We start from the raw sequence: 24,236 nt of genomic DNA on the forward strand, positions 1-24,236 counted from the left end.
CTTTTTGGTACTAGAAAGGTTGTTGCTGTTTTCGATAAAACCGAGAACAGTCTTTTTGGAAAGATTAATGTTATGTCTGAAAGATATAACAAAGTATTTGTTACATGATTTCTGAGTTTGGGCTGGAGTCCATTCAGATACAACCAACTGTGATTTTTCATTTCTTTTATGGGTCATTAGTGTATTTATGTTTACATATATACCGGAACATCATTGTTTCAGTTTACATAACAAAATATGACTCACATACATACATAACAGTGTGGTCACCCTATGTACTATGCACTCACTCCTATGTTATGATTCTAAGTGTACTTTAATGTTTGTCTTTTTCATAATGTAGTATGAAACAAGTGGTTCTATTCCATGACTGTATGTCTTTAGGTATTCAGGACAAACTAGTGAATAAGAGGCTTTTTTATTTGTTTTATTCTTTTGTTAACCTGGTAAGTAGGACAATCCAAATTTGATCTTTTTCAAGGAAGAGCCAAGGAAAATATAAAAGAGCAGATCACATGAGTAATGCTGAACAAAATACTCTGAAGAATGCAGTCATTCAACACATGCAGATGGTATATCAGGGGCTGCTTTAATGCTGGGTTTGTCTCACATGTACTGATAGGTGCTCATTGGGAAGGCAGTCATGCTAGAATGTATTTACATTTTGCTTTACTTGTCATGAACAATTTTAGTAGTAGGACGCGAGAAGTCATGGTGAGCAGAGCAATTATAATTTGTTAAACCATAGTAGGACTGGCTGTAGAGAAGGCCCTGCTACCTGCATGAGTCTGAGAGCATTATACTAAACAAGTTCTTACTGGGTTGAAGCATATGAGCTAGAATGAGGGAGGTGGTGTTCTAGGTCAGTATGTTGAAGATCAAATAACCGGAAGTAGATACAGTAAAGAAGAACAGAAAGGCAATTAGTTCTTAATAATTTGCTGTACAGTGTTGCTTTTAGAGGGGGGCCAAGTAGATTTAATGAGACAGCGATGGTTATTCCACTCCACAAAGGGAGATCCACCACAGACCCCAGGAACTACTGCCCCATTACCCTGACAAGCCTGGTCTGCAAGGCCATGAAATGTATCATCATGGAACTTATAAACAAAGACATTGGTAATCTCCAAACTCTGGATTCCATCCAGTTCGGGTTTGTAAAAGGCAGACCATGTCTCCTAAACCTGATAGACTTCTTTGAAGCAGTCACCAAAGTGGTAGATGAGGGTAAAGTGGTTCACACAGCCTATCTAAATCTTGCCAAGGCTTTTGACACCATCCCCCACTCTGGAATTATACATAAACTCACTAAACTAGGTATAAATCCCTATGTTACAAGATGGGTTGCCAAATGGCACACTGACAGAACCCACACTGTGAAAGTAGTAGATTCCAAATCAAACTTCATATCAGTGACAAGTGGAGTTCCACAGGATTCAGTCCTGGGTCCTCTCCTGTTTGGTATCTACTTCTCTGAAGTACAGGCTAACACAGAAGGTCTTTGGCTAACGAAGTTCGTAGATGACTGCAAACTAGGAGCCATAATCGAAACTCCTAACAATGTGGACATCCTACAAAAGGGCCTCACTGAGACAGATGCCTGGTGTCAAAGCCATGGCCTCATGCTCAATGCCAAAACGTGCATTGTCATCCCTTTTGGTAAAAACTCTGTACCCATGAACTACCACATAGGCGGTAGCCTACTTAACACCGAAAGTGTAATAAGAGACCCTGGGACACTGGTGGGCAATAGTCTCTCCTTTGATAATCACATTGCCACAGTAGTCAGGAAATCCTTTTATGTGGCACATCTCATCACAAAAGGTTTCTAATCCAGGAAAAAAATAGTCATTGTTCCCCTCTACTCTTCACTCATTAGACCCATTGTAGAGTACAACACGCCTTATATACCTCACAAGACATCTACAACTACTGGAAAGGGCGCAGAAGTACATCACAAAGAGTATTACCAGCCTCAAGCAGATGCTCTACTCAGACTGTCTCAAAAAACTCCCGCTTTGCTCCGTCGCATATCGCCTACTGACATGCTCCACTTAAACAAATCCCAGTCTCTCCGAGCTACACGCTCACGCTCCAGGGACCTAAACCTTGTCACCACAATAAACAGACATGCTGGAGGGATAGATTTCTGTCCCAGAGACTTCCCATACTCTGGAACAAACTACCTATCTATATCAAACAAAGCTCCTCATTAGCACGCTTCAAGAAAAATCTTGATGATTGGATGGGAAATAGGAAATACATCCCAGAGATCACTTCTGTGGCTCTGCTCGACAGGGGCACAGGTAAATCATTTTCTAGGGTGGCGAAAGCCAGGGTACCTTTTTGACTAGGCTTGTATAGGTCCTAGGGCCAATAGCTTAGTACCCACCTATGAACCTATGAACATAGATGAAGAAAGACAGACAACTAATGAAGACAGGTAAGGTGATCTAAAAGAAGCAAACAGGCAAAAAGCATGTTTAAATGTTACAGAAAACAGATTGTTTTATAAAAAAGCAGTGCGGATAATGTTGTGATTATCATCATAAAGGACCATGCCCAGACATGGGAAAGGCATGTATAATATATATGAAAACTAATCATTTTTCCAGACTATGCAGATACAGACTATAAGTGATGAGTAGCACTACACAGATAGCAACTTTCAGAAATAGAATAGACCAAAAAAAAGCACAAATACTTAACACAAAATGTTGACAATTAAAAAAATGATCATAGTAAAGAAGAAAGCAAGATGTGTGCATTCAATATAAGTACAAATAATAAATAAATGCCACAAATAGCAATATTATATTAGGGTCTATATTACCATATTGGATAGTAAGAATGTTGAACGCTCATATGAGCGAAAACACACAAGAACAAACTTGCTATTGTGGGTGGTTGCACCCTCTCTAAATATATATTCCAAATCCGGGGTTGCACTACAGTGAGGAAAGGGCAAATATTTCAGTCCTCACTGTACCGTGACCCCAAAAAAAACAAGTTCATTCTCGTGCGTTTTTGCTCATATTAACGTTCAACATTCTTACCATTCTATATGGTAATATAGACTCATATATTACAAACAAAACTAAGCATTTCTCACAGGACTGTTACTAAATTTATTAGAATGCTGTAAACAACAGGCTAAGGCAAGAGTTAGTGCTACAAAAAAAATCAAGTGAAGACTTTGGACTTATAGCATACCAACATACAGTAAATGTGCTAAGAAAGAAATCACAGTGAAAATCACATTCATAAAAACAAATTATTATGTGTCAGGGAAAATACACTAATGGATGATATTCATAGTCCAGGGCTGCACAGGTGCGTACTATGCATCTGTGAACAGCAGTTCTATGCAGATATGCAAATGAGGTCAGCATAATGTAGTTGCACTGAATATGGAAGTGTGAAGCAGATTCTGTAGTCATGCCCTGTTTTTATAAATGCATAAATTGTGTAAAGATCATCTTTTCATACATGTGAACTGTTTTGCAGTATCATAAGTAGGATGTGCATTGTCATATTGCAGTCAAGTTTGGCTGAGCGCAGTCACATCTAAAGCATTACAGCAAAGCTATGGACAGCACAGCAGCTGAAACTATTTTTTTAATCAAAGAGATTAGACCAGTTTCAGATGTCTGTCTACATGACATGGTATTTATTTGTTTTTTATAATGCATTTCAGAATGTCACCACCAGCACTTATTTGAAGGATAAAATATTTGATTGCTGAAATACATGTATGTATGTATGCCTCTATTGTATTTTATATATATGCGGTAGTGGTGCGGCGGTAGCGTTGTCACCTCACAGCAAGACGTCCCATTTGAGCGTCTTCCATGTGGAGGCATGCGTGAATGGGCGTGCCTTCATTGAAGGTTGTGCATCAGGGCTGGTAACTCGTCATGTAAAAATCCACTACCAAACATTAGCGGACCGGAGATCCACTGTGGCGACCTCTAACCAAAAGACACACAAAAAAAAAAAAAAATATATATATATATATATATATATATATATATATATATATATATCTACACACACACACGCACATATATATATATATATATATATATATATATATGCATATATAGAGAGATAGATAGTAATCAAACCAAAAAAGGAGAAAAAAGCTTGGTAAAATATCAGCAATAAACAGAACCACCAAGCCAAACCAATCCAAAGCAGGAGGCTTTATTTTACACAAGGAAAGCAAATAGGCAGAAAAAACACATAAATGGTCCAAAATCTTTGCGTTTTCATAAAAAAAATTCATCAGATGCAAACCCATTCATGTGATTCATGACTATTTTTATAATCACATCAATTTAAGATATCCAATAGCCAAACAACACTAATCAAATATTGGTAATCTCCCAGTGATGTACCTCGCGGGCGGTACTGCGCAGCTTTGGGCGTGTCCAAATTGATTGGCACATTTGAGTGACAGTGAGCGCGGAGCTCAGACCTAAAGATCTAGTCTAGTTATGTCATTTGTCTGTATGCCTGTGAGACAATACTCTCAAACACAACCTAAAGATCTAGTCCAGTTATAGACACACAAGCACAGTCCGCACTGTAATAAAAGATGTACAAACACAAGAGGGTGCTAAATTAAACACAAATAACGTGGTTAATAACTTTAGACTGACATGTAAAGAGCCACACTCATACTCTCAACTCTTTCCTCTAAAGGCACGTCAAAGCTACAAGCCATGAATGAAATAGCTTAAAAGCCAACGTTCGCTTGCCAATAGAATATTTGCATTACTAAGTACTTGTCATGGACATAACTGGGCATCCCCTTTTCACAGAAAATAAATGTTTTGAAAAATAATTTGAAAACTGAATGTTTCAAACGTTCCCTGTGGGTCGTCAAATTACTTACGATGTTCAGTGCTGAAAAGTTGTCTCGGTTCTAGAGACACAGTAACTTAACTGTAGTTAAAATTCAGAACATAAGATGCCTTCGAGATAAATAAAAAGTAAGGTTATATCTGCCTCTTTCTGTCCTCTAGAACTTATGCGTCTGCTGCTCGTTTTCTTTAGGCTGGCATTTCGTTTATGCGCTGTTTATCTAAGACACCACATCTTCTGGTTATATAAAGTTTGATATTAGCATGGGTCCCCGTTTGTACCCTTTGTTTTAATGCCTTAGAAGCAATACTTACGCAGCCATTTAATACCCTGCTTTAGTTAAGGTTCTCGGGGACCTGGGCTTCATCCTGGACAATTTGCGCCCTTTATTACTCACATAATTTCATGTATCGCATCCTCTGAGAAATAAAACTCATGGCAAAGGGTCTAAAACTGGAGCGCTTTCTTATTTTTCCAACTGTATATTTTACAGACACATAACTGTAATGTTGTAATGTTGTAATGAAATGTGACAGCAGACAGCTGTCAGGGTTACTAGGAGGTGGGCTTTGCTACTGTGTTTTTAGACAATTACATGACATTGTGAGTCTAGGAGGTGTGTCCGGGGCGGGCTTTGCTACTGCGCATCCTGCGAGGTACTTCACTGGGAGATTACCCAAATATTAATATTCAGCTATACAGATATTTCACACTCTAATCATCCCACTAAGTAAACCACCTTATTTAACAGCTGAGTAGCCATAAAACCATACAAATGAATATTGGTTCAGTATTATTAAAAACAAGTTAAACAATCTATAATCAGACATTTAAAAAAATCACTAAAAAAATAAATAAAAGGAATACATTTCATTACATCTACCATATAGTTCAATAACAATAGCACCATCTTGTGGATAAAGTCAGTAATTCCATACATCAACTTAGAAACAGAATATCCATAGGAAGGAAATAATATAGCAATAACCCACGCCTGGGTGTGGGTAATGCGGGATTTACCCACGGTTGGCATGGTTTGGTCCCGAGGGTGAAGCCCGAGGGACCAAACAAAGACAACCGTGGGTAAATCCCGCATTACCCACACCCAGAAGTGGGTTATTGCTATTATACTATGACATTATTTAAGAAAAGAAATAATTGCTTTTCTTAAATAATGGCATTGTATAATGCCTCTTTGCTGCCCTTCCACAGCTGTCTGGTATCCGCGGCAGTTCTGATGTACTGCGCATGCCTACGCAGTACATCAGAGCTGTGGCCAAAAGCAACAGAGAAAGCAAGATCTCCGTTGCTTTTTACTGTTTCGCTATGTTAAATGGGTTTAACATAGCGAGGCAGCTTTAAAATAAGCAACGGAGACCGTTGCTTATTTTAAAGCTGTCTCGCTATGTTAAACCCATTTAACATAGCGAAACAGTAAAAAGCAATGGAGATCTTGCTTTCTCCGTTGCTTTTAAACCTGTCTCGCTATGTTAAATGGGTTTAACATAGTGAGACAGCTTTAAAATAAGCAACGGAGATGTCCGTTGCTTATTTTAAAGCTGTCTCGCTATGTTAAACCCATTTGACATAGCGAGACAGGTTTAAAAAAAAAGCAACGGAGAAAGCAAGATCTCTGTTGCTTTTACACATTGTGTCGCTATGTTAAAGGAGTTTAACATAGCGAGACAGCTTTAAAATAAGCAACGGAGATCTCCGTTGCTTTTTTTAAACCTGTGTCGCTATGTTAAACTCTTTTAACATAGCGAGACAGTGTTTTAAAAGAGACTTATACTAATGGAAAAAGTCCGGGCGACCGGACCTTTTTCCATTAGTATAAGTCGATTTACAACGTGCACGCTGGCCAATCAGCGTGCACGTTTTGGAATATTAATGATGGGTCATGGTATAATGCTAAATTTAAATATATGTAAAGTAGTACTCATAAAACAGTAATCATAAAATGCTGTTGTAAAATACTGTGATATTTTGCAATAATATCATACAACATTAATAAGCCCAGAGTTGCAAAACTCTACAATCTTGCTGACCTCATTTTAAGTGCTGGGGCTAAAGAAACATTTTTGTTCAAGCCTGGGCAAGTGGAGACTCACAATTCATCCTCAATTAACACATTTTTGGACAGTATTGAATTGTTTAAATCACTTATGTTAAAACACAGGACATTGGAACTTGATAATATGTATTTAAAGGAATGTCTTAATATTGATGAAAGGATTGAGGGTGTGGAAATTCCCCAATTATGTTTAGGTGGGCACTGAATTTTACAAAGAACCGATACTACTTTTGACAGAGCTGGAAGTGACATTGTTAGGTCAATAATTAGGAACAATGAGAGAGAAATAGATTGTGTTATGAAGCACATGGATGAAGTTAATCACAAACTAACCAATTATTTATTGTTTACAGTTAGTGAATATAAGGAAAAATATTTTTCTTTGAAGGATTTTGTTGATAAGACATGTAAACAGATTTTTAATAGGAAGAGTAGGAATTTGGAGACGGATAAAATAGAATAGAGTGAAGGAAGCTGTTGTCCCAAACCAACAATTGGTAATAACAACAGTAAATCGAGGGTTCCGGATGGAGAGTATTCTGAAGGCAACAGGTATTTTAACAATGACCCCAACCACGATGATAGTGTGGAAGAGCAGCTTAGAGATGACCCTTATCCCCAGGATGCTTTAGACCAACCATCCCTCCGGAGATCAGAGAGACTGAGGAACAAAGCTTACCCTCAGACCTACAGTGGCTTCAGGGTGTGAGAAATGAGGATGGGGAGAGGCACTGTGAGGTTTTAAGAGACCAAGATTTGTTGAATGATGACCAAATTGATAATAATTTGACCAAGGACGGGCCAAAATATTCCTGGAAAGCTATAATATTTTTAATTACAGTGACCTGGAGTTGAATCAAACATATTTTTCTTTGTTTGTTAAGTGGTTTACTTTTATCCCCAAATGTAAATCTGACATTTCTAAGGTGATTATTGACCTGAAGTTATTTTTGAGGAAAATGAATTTAAAAATTATGTACGGTCCGAAAGATGAACAGGTAAGAACTGAATAATTAAAGAGAAAGAGTATTTTACCCCCCCCCCCTTTACACCCCCAGCTTAAGAATTTTGAATTGCTTGTTGAGAGTGAACTTAGAAAAGGGGTGTTAAAGAATAGGTTTTCACCTAATCTCACTAAGGAAGAACAGGATTTACTGAGACAGATAAGGGGTAAGAAATACCTGAGGGTTATGAAACCTGATAAAGGTGGGGGGACTGTACTCATGAGTTAAATTATTTACAAAGCCAAAATGATGGAAATTCTTAATGACACCAATAAATACATTAAAGTATCCAGAAATGAAATTAACATAGCTCAACAGCGAATACATTTAACTTTGGATGATTTGTTATTAGAAGGTTTAATAGATCTAAGTATACACACTTTTTTATATAATGACAGGCCATGGGTACCATCCATATTTGGAATACCAAAGGTGCACAAGAATATACTGGATCCACATTTAAGGCTCTATTACAGCACCTTTGGCTAGTTATTTGGGCATAAAGTTGAAAGCAATCCCAAGGGACGATAGTAATGTTTTAAAAGTTTGCTAGGATTTCTTGAGATGTGTAAAAAATGACTTGTTTTATGACCATGTGTTATTTGCAACAATTAACACTGTGGATCTTTTTGGCTGCATACCCACGATGTGGGGATGAGATGGTTCAAAGAAGCAATTAGTGAGTTTCAAGCCTAAATTTTAATGAATTTTGTGTGTGCTTAACTTTGATGTCAATTGTTTTAAGGAACAATTTTGTATTCTTTGAAGGAGAATTTTTCTAACAAACTAGTGGTGTAGCTATGAGAGATAGGTGTGCTCCCATATGCACCAATATTATGCTGATGGTTTGGGAATGTAAATTTATTCTGAATTCACCATTTAAGGACTCGTGGGTGCTTTATAAACATTTCCTTGATGACACAGTTATTTTTTGGGTGGACACTGAACCCAGAGTTTATGAATTTATGGATTATATTACCAATACCACTGTTTTTTTTTTAATTTACAAGTAAGGTTAGTCATGTGAAATTAGAATATTTGGATGTGACTATTAGCAAGAGCAATGGTTGTTATAAATCTGAGGTGTTTAGGAAGGACACTAACTCAAATTCCTTCCTTTATTTTCACAGTGCCCGCCCATTAACACAAAAAAAGAGTATTGTAAATGGTCAGTTTGTCAGGATCAGTAAGGTGACCTCTGATGAAGTTGATTTTGAAGTGCAATGTCATTTATTAATCAACATGTTTAAAGAAAGGGGCTATCCAGTTCACCCAACAGATGAGCTATATGATGAGGTGAAACAGGGATGTACTAACAAGTTTACTTCAATTATAGTAAGGAGTTTACCATCTGAGCTGAGAATTTATGCAACACTAGTTTGCCCAGTAATTTTGAACTAGCCTTTGCAACTGAATTCAATGGGGAGGCCTATGTTGTTACAAATATTCGGGAAAAGGAATGGAGCAGGTTCTATATTTTAACAGATCTTAGTGGATTGATTAGTGTCAAATTTAAATGTGTTTTAGGAAGGGACAGAATTTGAAGGAATTGATGCAACATAAGACTCATATTGTTTTGAACCGGGGCAAAATGGGAACATTTAAATGTGGTAGATGTTCCCAGTGTCCTTCTGTTAAGATTGGTGGTAAAGTAGATCTGGAAGCTAGGAACAGATTGATTCATGGTAAAATCATACACTACATGTGGTTCCAAAGGGTTGGTATATTTGGCATATTGTGTCTGCTGTATAATGTTCTATGTCAGAAAGACTGAATGGAAGTGAAAACAGAGAATATATGAACATGTTAATGATATGAAAAATAAGAACAACAGGAATGCCTTATATCGATACAGTTTAGAGTGTCCAAGGGCAAAACTTTTATTTTTTTTGTCTTGGAAAGGGTCCCTGTGGATGTCGGGGGGGGGGGGGTTATGGGAGGCTCATATTGAGTAGAGGCCAGGGAGTTGTACTAGCATCTCATCCTAGAGTCAAACAAACCTCCCAGACTTGAACGAAAATGTTTCTTTAGCCCCAGTACTTAAAATGAGGTCAGCAAGATTGTAAAGATTTGCAACTCCAGTCTTATTAATTTTGCATGATATTATTTCAAAATATCACAATATTTTACCTCAGTATTTTATGATTACTAATTTACATATAATTTTTATATTTATATTTAGCATTATTTCCTTCCTATGGATTAGTTGATGTATGCAATTACTGACTCTACCCACAAGATGGTGCTATTGTTATCGAACCATGGTTGGGTAGCGTTCGAAAGACATGCGTGCGTAAATGGGCGTGCCTTCGTTGAAGGTTGGGCGTCGAGCTGGCACCTCGGCGTTTCGTAAAAATCTACTGCCAATCATTAGTGGACCAGAGTTCCGCTGTGGCAACCCCTTACCGGGAAATGCCGAAAGACAAACAACAACAATGGTAGATGATATTCCTTTTATTTATTTTTTTAATGATTTTTAAATAAATCTGACTTTAGATTGTTTAACTTTTTTTTATAATACTGAAACAGTATTCATTTTATGGTTTTATGGCTACTCAGCTGTTAAATAAAGTGGTTTACTTAGTGGGAGGATTAGAGTGTGAAATAACTATATAGTTGAATTTTAATATTTGATTAGTGCTGTTTGACTATTGGGTATCTTACATTGATGTAACTATAAAAGTAGTCAATCACATGAATGGGTGTGCATATCATGAAGGTTTTTACGAAAACGCAAAGATTTGGGAGCATTTGTGTGTTTTTCCTGCCTGTGTGCTCTTCGTGTGTACAATAAAGCATCCTGCTTTGGATCGGTTTGGCTTGGTGCTTCTGTTTATGTATATATATATATATATATATATATATATATACTCCTGCCAGATATCAGTTTTCTTCCAAATGGTAGTACATGTGCATTTCTGGATCTTCTCCAGCATGATTAAGGTCTCCTTCTCAGACCAGCCAGAAAAGTGGCCTAATGCCTCTACAAGTGCTGCCATCATTCAGGCCTCGTGTCTCTACATGTGTTGCCATTATTCAGGCCTCGTGCCTCTACAAGTGATACCATCATTCAAAGTGCTAGATCAAGAATATGGAAAGTATGGTGATGGCTTAGATGGGTTTGAACCACTCTGTTGGGTGTGACATCACCTTGAACAAACCCATTTTTTTTAAGTAAGCTCATTAGACCAGGTATTGATAACATTGACAGGTTTGGTGTAACCACAAATGCTGTGTCACACCCTGTTTTTTCTTAAAAGCAAACACTTACCTCACTACACAATTACTAACAGACAATTTCTAACTTTATCTAAATTAATTTGATGTTGCCAATAATATGTATTCATAAAATTTTCACTTCTTTTCGTATGTCTGTATTTGGTGACATGCATTCATCTGTGACCTAGTTTTTTTGTCCTTATGTTTTTTTTTTTCTTTCTTTTATTAATAGGTACTGGAGAATGAAATGTTAATATAAAAGTGAGGAAGTATTTCTAGGACATTTGTATATGTACTACTTGTCGGGGTGTGACATACATACCTTGATAGCCAGTGATTAGCATACACATTCATCGCAACCTGACCTTCAGATGACTCCATTTTGAATTTCACCACTTTGTTTTTATATTATCTAGTTTTGGTCAAGTGGCACATGTCTGCTTCCATCTTGACAATGCTGCGGAGTGTTGCAGAGTTCGTAGCCATCCACTGTGTGTCCTCATCTTTTCAGACTCATTCATGTAGTGTGTCATGAGCATTCACAATCAGCAAAAATCTGGAATATGCCAATGTACTTCATAACATGTTTATGTCATACTATGATTTATAGACATGCATATAAATTAGCCTAATTTGCATGCTACATGTGTAAATCAGCCTGAATTCTCACCACAAGGGTACTGCACCATATTGATTCCTAAGTAGCTCAGAAAGCTGGCAAATTACTTATGATACTTCAGACATCCAAAAGTAAGAAAAACTTTATAAAATAAGTAATGGCCAGTAACAGGGAAGTTAATAGTTCATATCATAGTGTTTTAAGGGTAAATTGTAATGCATTTTGAACTGTATTGTGCTTTCACATTCAGTGACTGGGAACTGGTTGCAGTGTGCTTGACGTGTTTTTTTTACACTGAAAATGTAATAACTGAGCAAGATATCAATGTTATTCTCCATGTAATTTGCACCTTGGTATTGAACTTTTCAGTATTTACTGTGAATAAGGCAGAAATACAGATGTGTAGTTAGCCTGTTGTTTTAGTAATGTCAGTGAGGCAAGAGTACCTGTCTGTGGCAGACAGTGCTGCATTTTTCGATTGAAAAGTATAACTTCATTTGTTTTGCTCTTTGAAATCACAGTTGTGTTAGAATGTTTCTTAGAAGTTGTGTTAATGGTAGGAATAACAGTCCAGTGGCAAGTGTCTGAAAATGGCCCTTTTTCTTCTATATAGTACAGATGGAGAATAAGGAATCCAGGCATAGACTATCAGGAAAATTGTGTACTCATGGCAGCACTTAAGACAAATAGGAAACTGCTGTTTTTTAAAAAGGAACCCAGACAAGCCAAAAGGAGCAAAGCATGCAGCCAAGTAGTTGTTGCAATGAATGCACTTGGAGGCAGAAACAGATCTCTAGCACAGTGCAAGTAAAGGGCAAATAATATGATATGATGTACTAGAAGCAAGGTCAGACAGAATGCAATTTCCAGGACCACTATGGGGTGAGGGGCTCTGAATCTTATTAAGTTCACACCGGATGATGAATTCCTTGTGTCTGTCCATGGGGATGACTATGATACAGAAGATGGTGCAACAGGAATAATTATACGTGGAATTGACACTGTTCCATCAAACAAAAGTCTGCAGCACTATCTGCATTCTTCTGTTCCTGAAGGTTGGTTTAATGTATAGACCTTGTAAATGTTTAAAATTGAATGATGACTAACACTGCTGTCATTAAACACATCACAATTTAATTTTATTAGGTGAGACTTATACATCAGCAGCTAATGAAAATGAAGGCAGACTTCATGGTAAGTGTGCCAAAACCCACCCCCTGTAAGCATGCTGTACTGTGTGCAGTTGCAGTATTATTAATGTGTTGTAATGATTTCTTTTTCATAGTCAGCATGAAAAACAAACAGTTCAATTGTATCAATAAATATGGATGAAGTCAGCAGTAGAATGGGTGTTGCTGATGATGATGATGAGGAGGAGGAGGATGATGATGATGATGTAGTTGTATTTACAAGGCACCCTGATGGAAGTGTCAGTCAGTCTCCAAGTGTAATGACAAGCTGTCTCATCTCATAGCATGTTAGTAACTCTACAGAAAATGACACTGCATCACAAAGTCAAACATAGGCTGACATTCCAATCACATTTATACACCAGGAAAACATGCACTTCTAGACCAGTATCTCCACAGGCGGAAGAACAGTGTCAATATGAAGGCAGGCAGTCTGAGGCCACTTTGTCGACAGTGCCAATGTTACAAAGAGGTGCTAGGTGCAGAAATAACTTTGAACTACCTGAGGAAACATGTAAAGCATTGACAACACAACAGAAAGTGTGCCGTGACATAATTATGACTCAAACCACTGCAACAGAGAGTCTGCTAGAAATGGTTAGAGTCCTACAGTGTATAAATGAAGATTTCAAACAGTACTTTGAACTGGCAGAGAGAGGAGATAAGGTTATGGTGTCACTGATGCATAGCATGACAGCACACCAGACATCAGTTGTAGTCTCTATTCGTACACTGTTTCAGACATACCAGAGTCAAGCCAGGCTCAGTGCAATGAGGGGAAGGGGATGGAGGACAGTCCTGGCACATGGGGGAAGATCACATGATAGTAACACTGGGTAAGAAGACAGTAATGTCAGCACTCACAGTGAGCAATCAGAACACATTCCTCCCAGGCCATGTCAATGGTCATCTGCACACAGACGAGCCTCACATTCCAGGTCAAGATCACAGTCATGAAGCACTGTCAGGTCAGTGACAGGAGGATCACCTTCCTCTGTAAATCAAACCATCAAACTAACTCACCTTACAGTTCTCAGGGTAACCTATACCCCAGATCTGCTGCACCATCACCATGGGAGATATGTATGATTCTTTTGATCTGGAACTACTGTGATTTAACATTACTTTATACGCATGTTTGTGTAATGAAACTTAAGAATTAGTTGGTGTTTGTGGGCAAGATGCATGCCAGGTTAATCTCTGTCCTGCTATTACTTTCACCATATTCAGGACTTGGAGTCTTGTACATTTTTGTTTAAATGCACTTGTTTTGTGAGGAGGACAGGAGTCTATGTACATATGTTAAGTACATACATACCTCATTACTATACAAATGAAGAGAGAGATTCTGACCTTATCGATATTTTACAAGACAGTAAGAAGGAAATGTGATGTGCAGTGTAACATATTTTTTTTGCATATAAATTGAAAATGAAAGTTACATTTCTCAATGGTGACATTACCCATTTATTGTGAATACTAAATAAATAATAAAAAATAAGAGTTATTAAATACATATGCAACTGTTGACTCATTTATTGACTTGTTGCCTTTCTAGCATCTCTGCACAGAAGTCAGTAAGCACTCAGGCAAACAGCCCAAAGGTATCACTGCATGCATCAGTTATATTCTAAGTGTTTTTTGTTTGTTTGTTTTGTTTAAAAGAAACACTGACTTGAATGTCCTGGTCCATTGTTCTGGACTAGATGCCTCCATTTAACCTATACATCTGTGTGCCATGAATGAGCCTGCCACATGGGGTCCATCACTTCTACTGCTGGCTGGTCATCATCAGTCATAGTGGGACTAGAACTTAGACCAACATTGACAGCATTTGTCATTTCACCATTAGACAGGTGCTTAATCATATTAGGCATAATGCAACAAGCAGTGAGCATCCTACACACAGTTTCTGGGCCATACTGAATGGCATCTCCAGACATGGCTCTTCAGGATGCCAAGCACCCTCTCAATAACAATAAGGGTTTGGGACAGGGATTTGTTATATTTGTCCTCTGCATCTCCAGATGGATTTGTCACCAAAGTCATGAGCCATGGCTCCAGTGGATATCCGGCATTTTCTTTAAAAAAAAATAAAGGAAAGCAAGAAAAAGGGGAAGGACAACAAAACAAGAAAATACAAATTAATATACAACAATTACCTTTAACATTAATAATTGTGTGCTTAAAAAAAAAGGAAAAAATAAATCTCCACTTACCAACAAGATGACCACTGCGCACTGAGCATCCTACCCTGCAGGAAGAGGCAGTAGAGTGAGCTAGTGTGCCAGATGTGGGAATCATGTGCACTGCCAGGATGCTGGGCAGAGATGTTGGTGATACATTCCCATGCAGCACATGTTACCTGGCAACTGATGGAATGGAAACCCTTCCTACTGAGGTACAACTCATCTTGTAGACCAGGAGGGGTCCTAATTGAAACATGGGTGCAATGTATTGCACTGAGTACCTAAGGGAAATGTGCTACCTCATAAAATTCATGCATAGTCAGACCTTGTTCCTGAAGTGATACCAGGAAATAGATGTACTGATCCACATATGCCAAGACTACATCCAAGAACCCCCTCAGTATCCTTGAGGCAGAAGCCTTTGAGATCCCAACATAGCCCCAAACTATCTCTGGAAAGTCCCTGTGGCAATATAGTGAGGGCTATACAAACTTTGGTGTCCACAGGAATAGGAAGCTCATGTATTCCTCCACTCCTGCAGTAGGGGGTCAAATATCCCCACTAAGACCCTTATAATGTCCCTGTCCACTCTAAACCTATGAAGGATTTCCTTATTATCAAAGTTATAATCAGTAATTTTTTGCCTATATTTCCATCTTCTTGGTGGGCAAACACTGCTGTGAGCAAGCAGTTTTGGTCCAGCCAACACAAGCAACTCTGACTTACAAATAGCAAAATTCGATGCAAGAGATAACATTTTCACCAACTGCAATTCTGACACTTTTGTTGAGTCTTCTCTTTTTATACTGCATCTGCAACAACTGTGGGAAAGCAGGAAAAATGGACTATGAATTGCAATTGGCATAAAATAGCCTTAATTAGCATAAGAACATCTATGTCACTTCTCATCGCCATCTCATTATCTGCTCATTTGCATGTCTATATTCATGGACATTGCAAATTGGCATAATTGGCCTCTATGAATCGCAGCTTAGCTGCACTAGTCTGCTCTTGCCCCCAAATTCCCTAACACATTTGCACTACTGACTATGAATCCCACCCAATATGTTGCTTTTTAACCTGGCAGTGAAACCTTGGAAACTTAGTGAAAGTTTAAGGTTTAATACTGCAACCCTGAAATGCAAACAAACTTGATCCTTGTAAAGTAACGGCAAAATCTAAAGCTCACTGTTATGTATTCAAGACATTTTTGGAGAGGAGCAATTCTCCCTGCACCCTCTATATCAGCTTGCACCCCCACAACTCTCCTACCTATACTATTTCTGGGATTGCTGTACCTTGGAGAAGAGTGAATTGTCTGAGATACAGCAATGTTGGACTTATCACTGCAGTCAGACTTAAATTCTCATAGTTCTGTGGACTGCACTTAATGTCCTTGAGCACACAAGAGGAATCCGGAAACTTGGACTGATACTGTTTGTTTTAAGTCCTTTTGAAACAAAAAGAAAAGAGAACAGAGAAGAAGAGAAGATAGTGCAAAATACTGCAAATGTGACAGAAATATATGAGGTGCAAAACGGACTGACTGAATAATAACACAGACTGCTTACTGTCTTAAACCATTATAGAACTTAACAAGATTTTTCAAATACTGATTTTTACACTAATTTGTATGGACCAGTGTATCACAAATGAAATCTGTGAGTCATTATTGAAGACTCATCAAGAGTCACAACACATAACCTGTACATTCCACATCCTCACATATGGTAGCTTTTAGCAATGTACTTGTTACTTCTGGGGATACCACATACTGACAACAATTAAATATATGCCATTTGATAGACATCAGTATAAATACTTCAGTAAAAACCAAGGAATTATAGACTGAAAAGTAACTACAGCTCTTTGCCTGGTGGAACACTTAATGCAACATGTAAGACAATCTGTCACAATTCCTAGTGCTTGTGGAATTTATTGTTAATACTAGCCCGGAACTTAACTGCCGTCCACTTACCCTACCATTGTAGTACACCAGGCAGTCTGCTATTTTCGGCACAATGTAAGAAATAATATGCCTTGTACTGTTAGGCTTTGGAGTAGAAATGATGAAGGAATAAAGAGTAGAGATAAGAGTGAGGGGTGCGGCAGGAACAAGTAGGGAAAATAAGAAGAGATGGCAAGAGACACTCTTTTCATAAATGACAAATTGTGTTTCTGCAACGGAGAAAATCACACAAGCAATAAAATCAGTATTTTAGCAGCTTATTCAGTAACTTGCATTCATGCAAGGGACATTACTGTGGTACGATTGGCCAGCCAAACACCTGTTTCTGGTTGTAGTACAAGAAAACACCTACTATAGTTCTGGAAGTCAATACTATCCAAAAAATCACAGGATTCCGGACTACAACTCAAAGCAAAAAATATAATGCCACAGGCTATAACTTTGATGAAATTAATGTTTTAAAACATTGATTTAAAAACTGTTTTTTAACAAGGGGCATGGCCACCTGTAACCTCCATGTTGGTTTCTGCACCCCCATACTCCCTCTTCTCTATATGAACTAACTTTATGCCAGACCAGCCCTAAGAGTAAAGAAAAAAAAAATCATACCCATGGTTAATTCATCTCAGTGTTAATGCATGGTCAACCTTGAGGATGAAGTGAAAACTTCTATACCCCCAAAGTTCACTGATCTCAACATTAGTAAAGACATACTGAATGATTAAATTAGACTTGGCTAAACGGTTTTACAATAATCTGAGTTTTAAATTAACTTGACTCAACTAAACTCTAGAATCCTGGTCATAAATGGTCGAGCCTTAAAAAAGAGAAGGCCATTAGTCATGGACAGACTAAAAAAATCCAGTAACAAAATGTTTATGAAACTGCTCATGAACTGAATTACACCGTTCTTCCTCTATGACATGCAAAAGATTGCTCTGATCATTATGACATCTGAAATGAAGTTCAAAAGAAATGATTAAGAAAAGATTAATCTGGTAGAGGATAAATTATTGTGCAGACACATTTTTGGATGCTGGAAAATTGATCATCCATTAAAATAGTCACTATACATTCGAGTTTGGTCACTTTTGTATTTTTTGTATGCCCATGGAAAGCAAGGTCCATTAGTGGTGTATCTCATATGCATATACCTTAACTGGCCATTATATGTACTACATATTTCTGAGGATCTTTATTGATAAAGCAAGTTTAGTGGAGATCAATATTTCTGCAAATATCCCTTGAAACACAGTTGTAAACTTTGGTTCTGACATAACTTACTGATTGGAATGCCACGTCTGGACTCCATGGCAGGCTTCTGTACAATGACACAGATGAAGAAGGCTTGAAAAAGTTGAAAGAGCTTGTTCATTGTTTACATCAGAAGGGTTCTTCACTTTTATGTTCGTTTTTTCTGTTTTTATGACATCCACATGTTTTAAAGCTGTAGAATTACGCCACTTGAATTTTACAACAGCAAAGCTCTATATTTCATATATTGTGGATTCAACATGGTAAAAGCCTGTTATTGAAGCTGTTGTTTTGAAGCTGTCTTTCTGCCATTTTGGTTGTTTAGCAAGTTTTGAATACTCAGATGAAATACTAATACCTGTGGTGCAACGCTCATCCAATATTTACATTGTTTTTTGTTCTGCTGAGCATTCTTTAGCGGAATTCACTTCTTTTTCTAGATTTGACTGTTAAAATTATAAGAGCTATTTTATTATGCAAAAAAGTGAGAACATTTAATCCTTTTTTGAGCTCTGCTACATTTCCCAGGAATTATTAAAATAGGTCACTTTTTGATTAGTTAAAACTGGAGTGAAATGCTTGTTATTTGAATGTGCCTTTCTGTGACTGTTTTAAGATTCGGGGTATCTTTTGGGGGGCTGTAAGATTATGTATTATTTTACCCTATAGCATGCTACCCATGGGACAAAACTTCAGAAGTTATTGCATACTCTCTGAGTCTGTAATTCAAATATTCCATTGCAGTCCAGGACCTTCTTCACTGACACAAGCTGAAACTGGTTCAGTGAATGGAAAAGAACACCTGCCTTACTTCAGAAGTACTAAATTTGTCAGGAATATCTATGATATGAATTTAGAACTTTACTCTACCCATCTTAAAAATGCGACTTTTTAAGAAAAGATAGCTTGCAATCAACAAATAATGACAATCAATGCACTTACAAACTTTTTGCATCAGAAAATATGTGTTAATTCAAGTTATCCTACTTCATCACATTTCTAAGACAACAGAACCAACTTATAGAAAGTATCCCTCAGTTGAGCCTTTGTGTGTCTTTTTTTTTGGCATTTTCCCTCATTCTGGACATAACAGTTTGAAAGCTATGACTCCTACAACTGGAGCAAGTTGAAGTCTCCTTTCTGAAAATTATTCTCTGCAGCTTACTTTATGGTTGTCTTTATACTGACAAAAATGTTAGTTATCAAACCTTAACTATTATGGTATACTCTGCATTTTGGTCCATTAGACATATTGCAAGCCTAGTCCTCAGGAATGCACCTGATAATAACTGCAAATGTTTTCAACCCCATGTTGTCAAAATGGTTGAAATTTTAGTATCTATAAAATTTAGTAGCATCTACTCATTCAGCTGGTATCTGGATATATTATAAGACTCAAATAGACTGCTTCATTTTGTGACCCAGATGAAACAAAATATCACAAATAACGTTAGAATACCACCATGATTTTACAGCTATGTGACTATAGAAATGATGTGTAAACAAAATTTGAGCAGCACTGCCACATTTTTAGCCAGGTTCATGGTTGAAGATTGGTAGTTGCTGATAACACTGAACAGATATTATAATACCTGCATAGATGTGGTGTCAACATAAAATAAAATACCTGTATTATATGTACTGAAAGCCCACTCTTAGATACTTGGACTGGGATTTGTTGCTAACTGTCTGCACTATGCATCTGTTCATCATTATCTGTACTATGACTCATCATTAAGTTTTCTGTATTATGAATCTGCTGTTAGGTGTCTGCACTGGGAAGCTGTTCTTTGTTATCTGGACTATAAATCTGCTGTTAAATATCTTGTCTTGGAATGTGATCTCAGGTGTTGACAACTAGGGGAGATAGACAAGACCCCATATACAGTGTCTGTTTGCTATCAGAGGAATATAGTGGATGAAATCAAACAGGGCCTGTGAGGAGCCTGTAAATGTAATGGGTAAAAGCAAAAAGGCCCAGATTAATAACTTGAAAATAAGAGGACAGTTGAAGATCTAAGATCTTGGATGTCTGTGTTAAATTAGGGACTTCCATTTTAAAGTAGTTATTAGACATTAGACAATCTAAAGGGTAAAATAGGCCTAGAAATTGTGTTTCATTTATGCATAAAAGACAGTTAAGCAGAAAAAAATGATAATCTTGCTGGTCAACAGTTTATTAGAAAGGAAAGATAAGCATAAAGTGTGCAGAAAATACAGAAATACAGAATGTTCTTTTCTCAAGGGAAAGATACAATCTTGCCAGCTATAGAATGTTCCTTAATGGAATGTTAAATTAAGACCAAGCCCAAAAACCAAGGGAACCAAGGCTAAGAGGGCATGTGAAGCATCACAGGGTTTTTGTTATTATTAAAATATACTTCAGATACAGTTAGAGAAGTCAGTTAAGGTTAGTTAGTTTGTTCGACCTGTTATTACAGAGAAGATTACAGACACTTGAGCCAGAGTATGGAAGACAGGTCAAATAAAGACTATATTAGCTTTTGTTGCTCAGGACAATCAAAATATGATGTGCAGTAACTTTGAATACTAATTGTTTATCAGCACTGTTAATGAAGACAGTATTCTGATATTGTGAACATCTAATAAAGCCTTATTAAATAAACTACAGTGTTTGGAGAATTAATTCTGAAAAGTACACAAGACTTGGCCCATAAAGGAGAGACTGGCACCTGTTCAGCATGAGTTTGGGTAATTAACAAATAAAGACTTTTGTTCTCAGTCTCATTACAGTGTTTCCAGTTAATTGCAATACAGTACAGTCTTATCAATTCTTTTAGTCTGGATAATCAATGAGTTCCTGACAGGATATGGTATTCAAACTTCTATTATTAGAGTAGAGTCATGACACAACAGTCCACATGAGAAATGTCTGGCATGTTGGGCTATTAATGAATAAGGATGGCACTAATTAATAGGAGAAGACATAATCAGTGATAAGGATAACATTATTTTACTTTTTATAACCTCTAAAGTATTTTATAAATCAAAGGCCCCCTCCATAAAAACTGTGCAGGCAATCATAAATCCTTATCCTTGTATTCAGTATTTTACAGGCTTCTAAGAACTGACCTCAGCCTTGTGTAATGAGCCTTTATAGACCTGTTGCAACTTTGCAAATCCAATTTTAGGACTAATATGTTCTCAAGGGATGTCACAATCTATTTTGTATCATAAATATTACATATTGGAAGGATAGGTATGTATCCCAGAGGATACTACTTCCATGGATTCTTCTTGCACTCCACATAAAACATAGTACTCCCCTTACTCATCATAAATGGAATTTGTACAAATGGATGGGAAAACTGAAATTCACCCCTGGTTTAGCATCCATGTCCCTCATGGATAGGGGAAATAAGTAAATGTCCTTGTTCTTCCCAAATCTGGGTTATTTATGCACAAAAAAGGGCTAATAATCTACTGTTGGAATGTAAGGGAAGGCTTCATAAGATCTTCACAGATCAATTGCCTAGCAAAGTAACTACGCATCTATGAATCTATCTGGGGTCGATGATATTTCGTTGAATGGCTATTCATCGAATAGCCATTCATCAAATACCTATTTATCAAAGCTGTTCTTCATCAAACGGCGAATTTTAACTAGGGCAAACCAGTGGTTGGCCACCATCTGGAATGTGCCCTTTTCCCCACTGTAGTGCAATCTCAGAGTTGGTATAGTAAGTTAGGGGGGTGTGCGGGATGCCACACCCCATGCCCCCCACCTTGACAGGTTTTACTTTTTATTTATTTATTTATTTATTTTTGCGGTCACTCTGTTGGCCAACCACTTGTGTGTCCTAGTTAAAATCCACCATTCCATGAAGAACAGTTTCGATAAATACATGTCAGATGAATGGCTATTTGCTGAATAGCCATTTGACAAAATGTCATAGATCCATCTATTTGATAAAGTTCCAGAATGTTTAATAGAGTATTACATAACAAGAAGGGATACAGAAAGTATCTATTATTACTAACATTTCATGTTTTATAGATTCCTAGTCATGTTATAACTCTTCGTATAATATACTGACCTGATTGTTGTCATTGTTCCAAACAATTAAGCTGTCATTGATGTAGAGATCATGTCCTGAATGAACACGGGAGTCATATTGCCCAACTTGAACATATTTTGTGGTGGTTGCATTAGGTGATACTTGCCAGTTCAGTACGTCATAAAGTGCTGGTGAATCTCCATTTAGATCAAAAAACACATCTTCACCTTCACTGTCCTTAAACATTACATTTTTTACATAATGAAAGAGCTGAAAATAAATGTGGTTGTGTTTATTGATCTAATGCTAATGTTATGTAAAACATTAATTTTTCTCATGTTCCACAATGAGATTCCAGACATACAAGAAAGTCACCCTAGATAGGTTTATACTAAGAAGACAATATTAGTACATTTAAAGCATGTGCTATTGTTTCACTGAATAAAGAAAATTTATAGAGCAAATAAACACAGCTCTCTACCTCTTTATTATATATTTATAAAAAAGTTACCATGTTTCTGCAACAGAACATAAAGACACACATCTCTGCTATTTGAAGAAAATACTAAATATATATCAATTATACTTGAAATTTAAATCAGCAAATGGTGTAGAATGTATTAGAAGAGCCATTATAAGGTTATAGGAATGGACTAAGAAATGGTAACTGAAATTCAATGCAGACTTAAATTAAATAATAGAAGAGAAAACATTTTGTGTTTTACATTTTCAATAAAAGACAAAAATAGGTCATTATGTTTTAAGTCTGAATGAATTAATGAGGAGTCAGCTTAAAAGGTTGTGTAACTTCCACTTTGGACAAGGTAATATCTTTGTAACTGCCTTCGTGGACTATCGACAAGAATGTACACACCCACAGTGAAGGCAAAACATGATGTTAAATTAGTCACTGGAGGAGGAGTTAGGCCAGAAAACAGTAAGCATTTCTTATGAGTGCCTGGATATTGAGTGCACCCTGAGTGGTTCACACCTTAGTGATGGGAAATGAATCTGTAGTAGGGGCAGTAGCTAGATGGTCAGCAGGCTTGAGCAAGGTGAAAAATAATGCAAAAAAAATAAAGGCAAGAGTGACAGCTGCTGATTATTGAAATAGTTGCTGTATATGAGTTTTATTTTCAAAATGTTTTTATTTATTTTATAACACAATAATTTAACAGTATAGTAACAAGACAAAACAAATAAACTATGTACAATATCTATAACAATTAAAAATGCAATATACATAGGAGAACACTTAATATTTCTCTAAAAGATTAGGCAATTTTGTCCAAGCAATGAAATGATAAGTTATGTTGTTAGTCCTTGCATTTATAGTAACAATCTCATTCTTATAAATGTATTCCACAAAATGAATAAACTCAACTTTAAAGACAGGAGTAGATTGGGATTTGCAATTTTAGTAACAATTTTCCTTGCTTTAGAGGGAATAGACCATAGTAAAAATGTTTGATTTTTAGGAACCACTTCAGGAAAGTGAAAAGGATAAAGGGAGTCAGAAATTATACAGTTGTCATTCTATAGAGCTTTACAAAGATATTTAAAATCTAACCAAAATGGGGAAATTGTTGTCGCCTCACAATAAGACATTGTCTTGTTCGGTTGTCAGCTAGAGCGTCTTCTGTGTGGAAACATGCGTGAATGGGCGTACCTTCGTTGAAGGTTGTGCATCAGGGCTGGCAACTCGGCACATAATCTACTGCCAATCATTAGCGGACCAGAGTTCCGCTGTGGCGACCCCTAACCGGGAAAAGCCGAAAGACACAACAACATTTTGCAACTAACAACCATATGTATACAGTCAGCATCAGG

The 24,236-nt window shown here is 37.1% G+C and overlaps 1 protein-coding gene across 1 annotated transcript in view; it reads right to left on the bottom strand.

The window, feature by feature from the left end:
• Window positions 1-22,652, bottom strand: part of LOC122801289 (vomeronasal type-2 receptor 26-like) — an 86,105-nt gene extending 63,453 nt beyond the window's left edge. The window contains exon 1 of the mRNA XM_044070837.1: window positions 22,446-22,652. Coding sequence (XP_043926772.1) covers window positions 22,446-22,652 — 207 coding nt within the window. The remainder of the gene's footprint in view (window positions 1-22,445) is intronic.
• Window positions 22,653-24,236: the final 1,584 nt, after the last annotated feature.

This window comes from Protopterus annectens, chromosome 4.part1 (genome assembly GCF_019279795.1).
Source record: "Protopterus annectens isolate FY-2018-M chromosome 4.part1, PAN1.0, whole genome shotgun sequence".
Classification (NCBI taxonomy): domain Eukaryota; kingdom Metazoa; phylum Chordata; order Ceratodontiformes; family Protopteridae; genus Protopterus; species Protopterus annectens.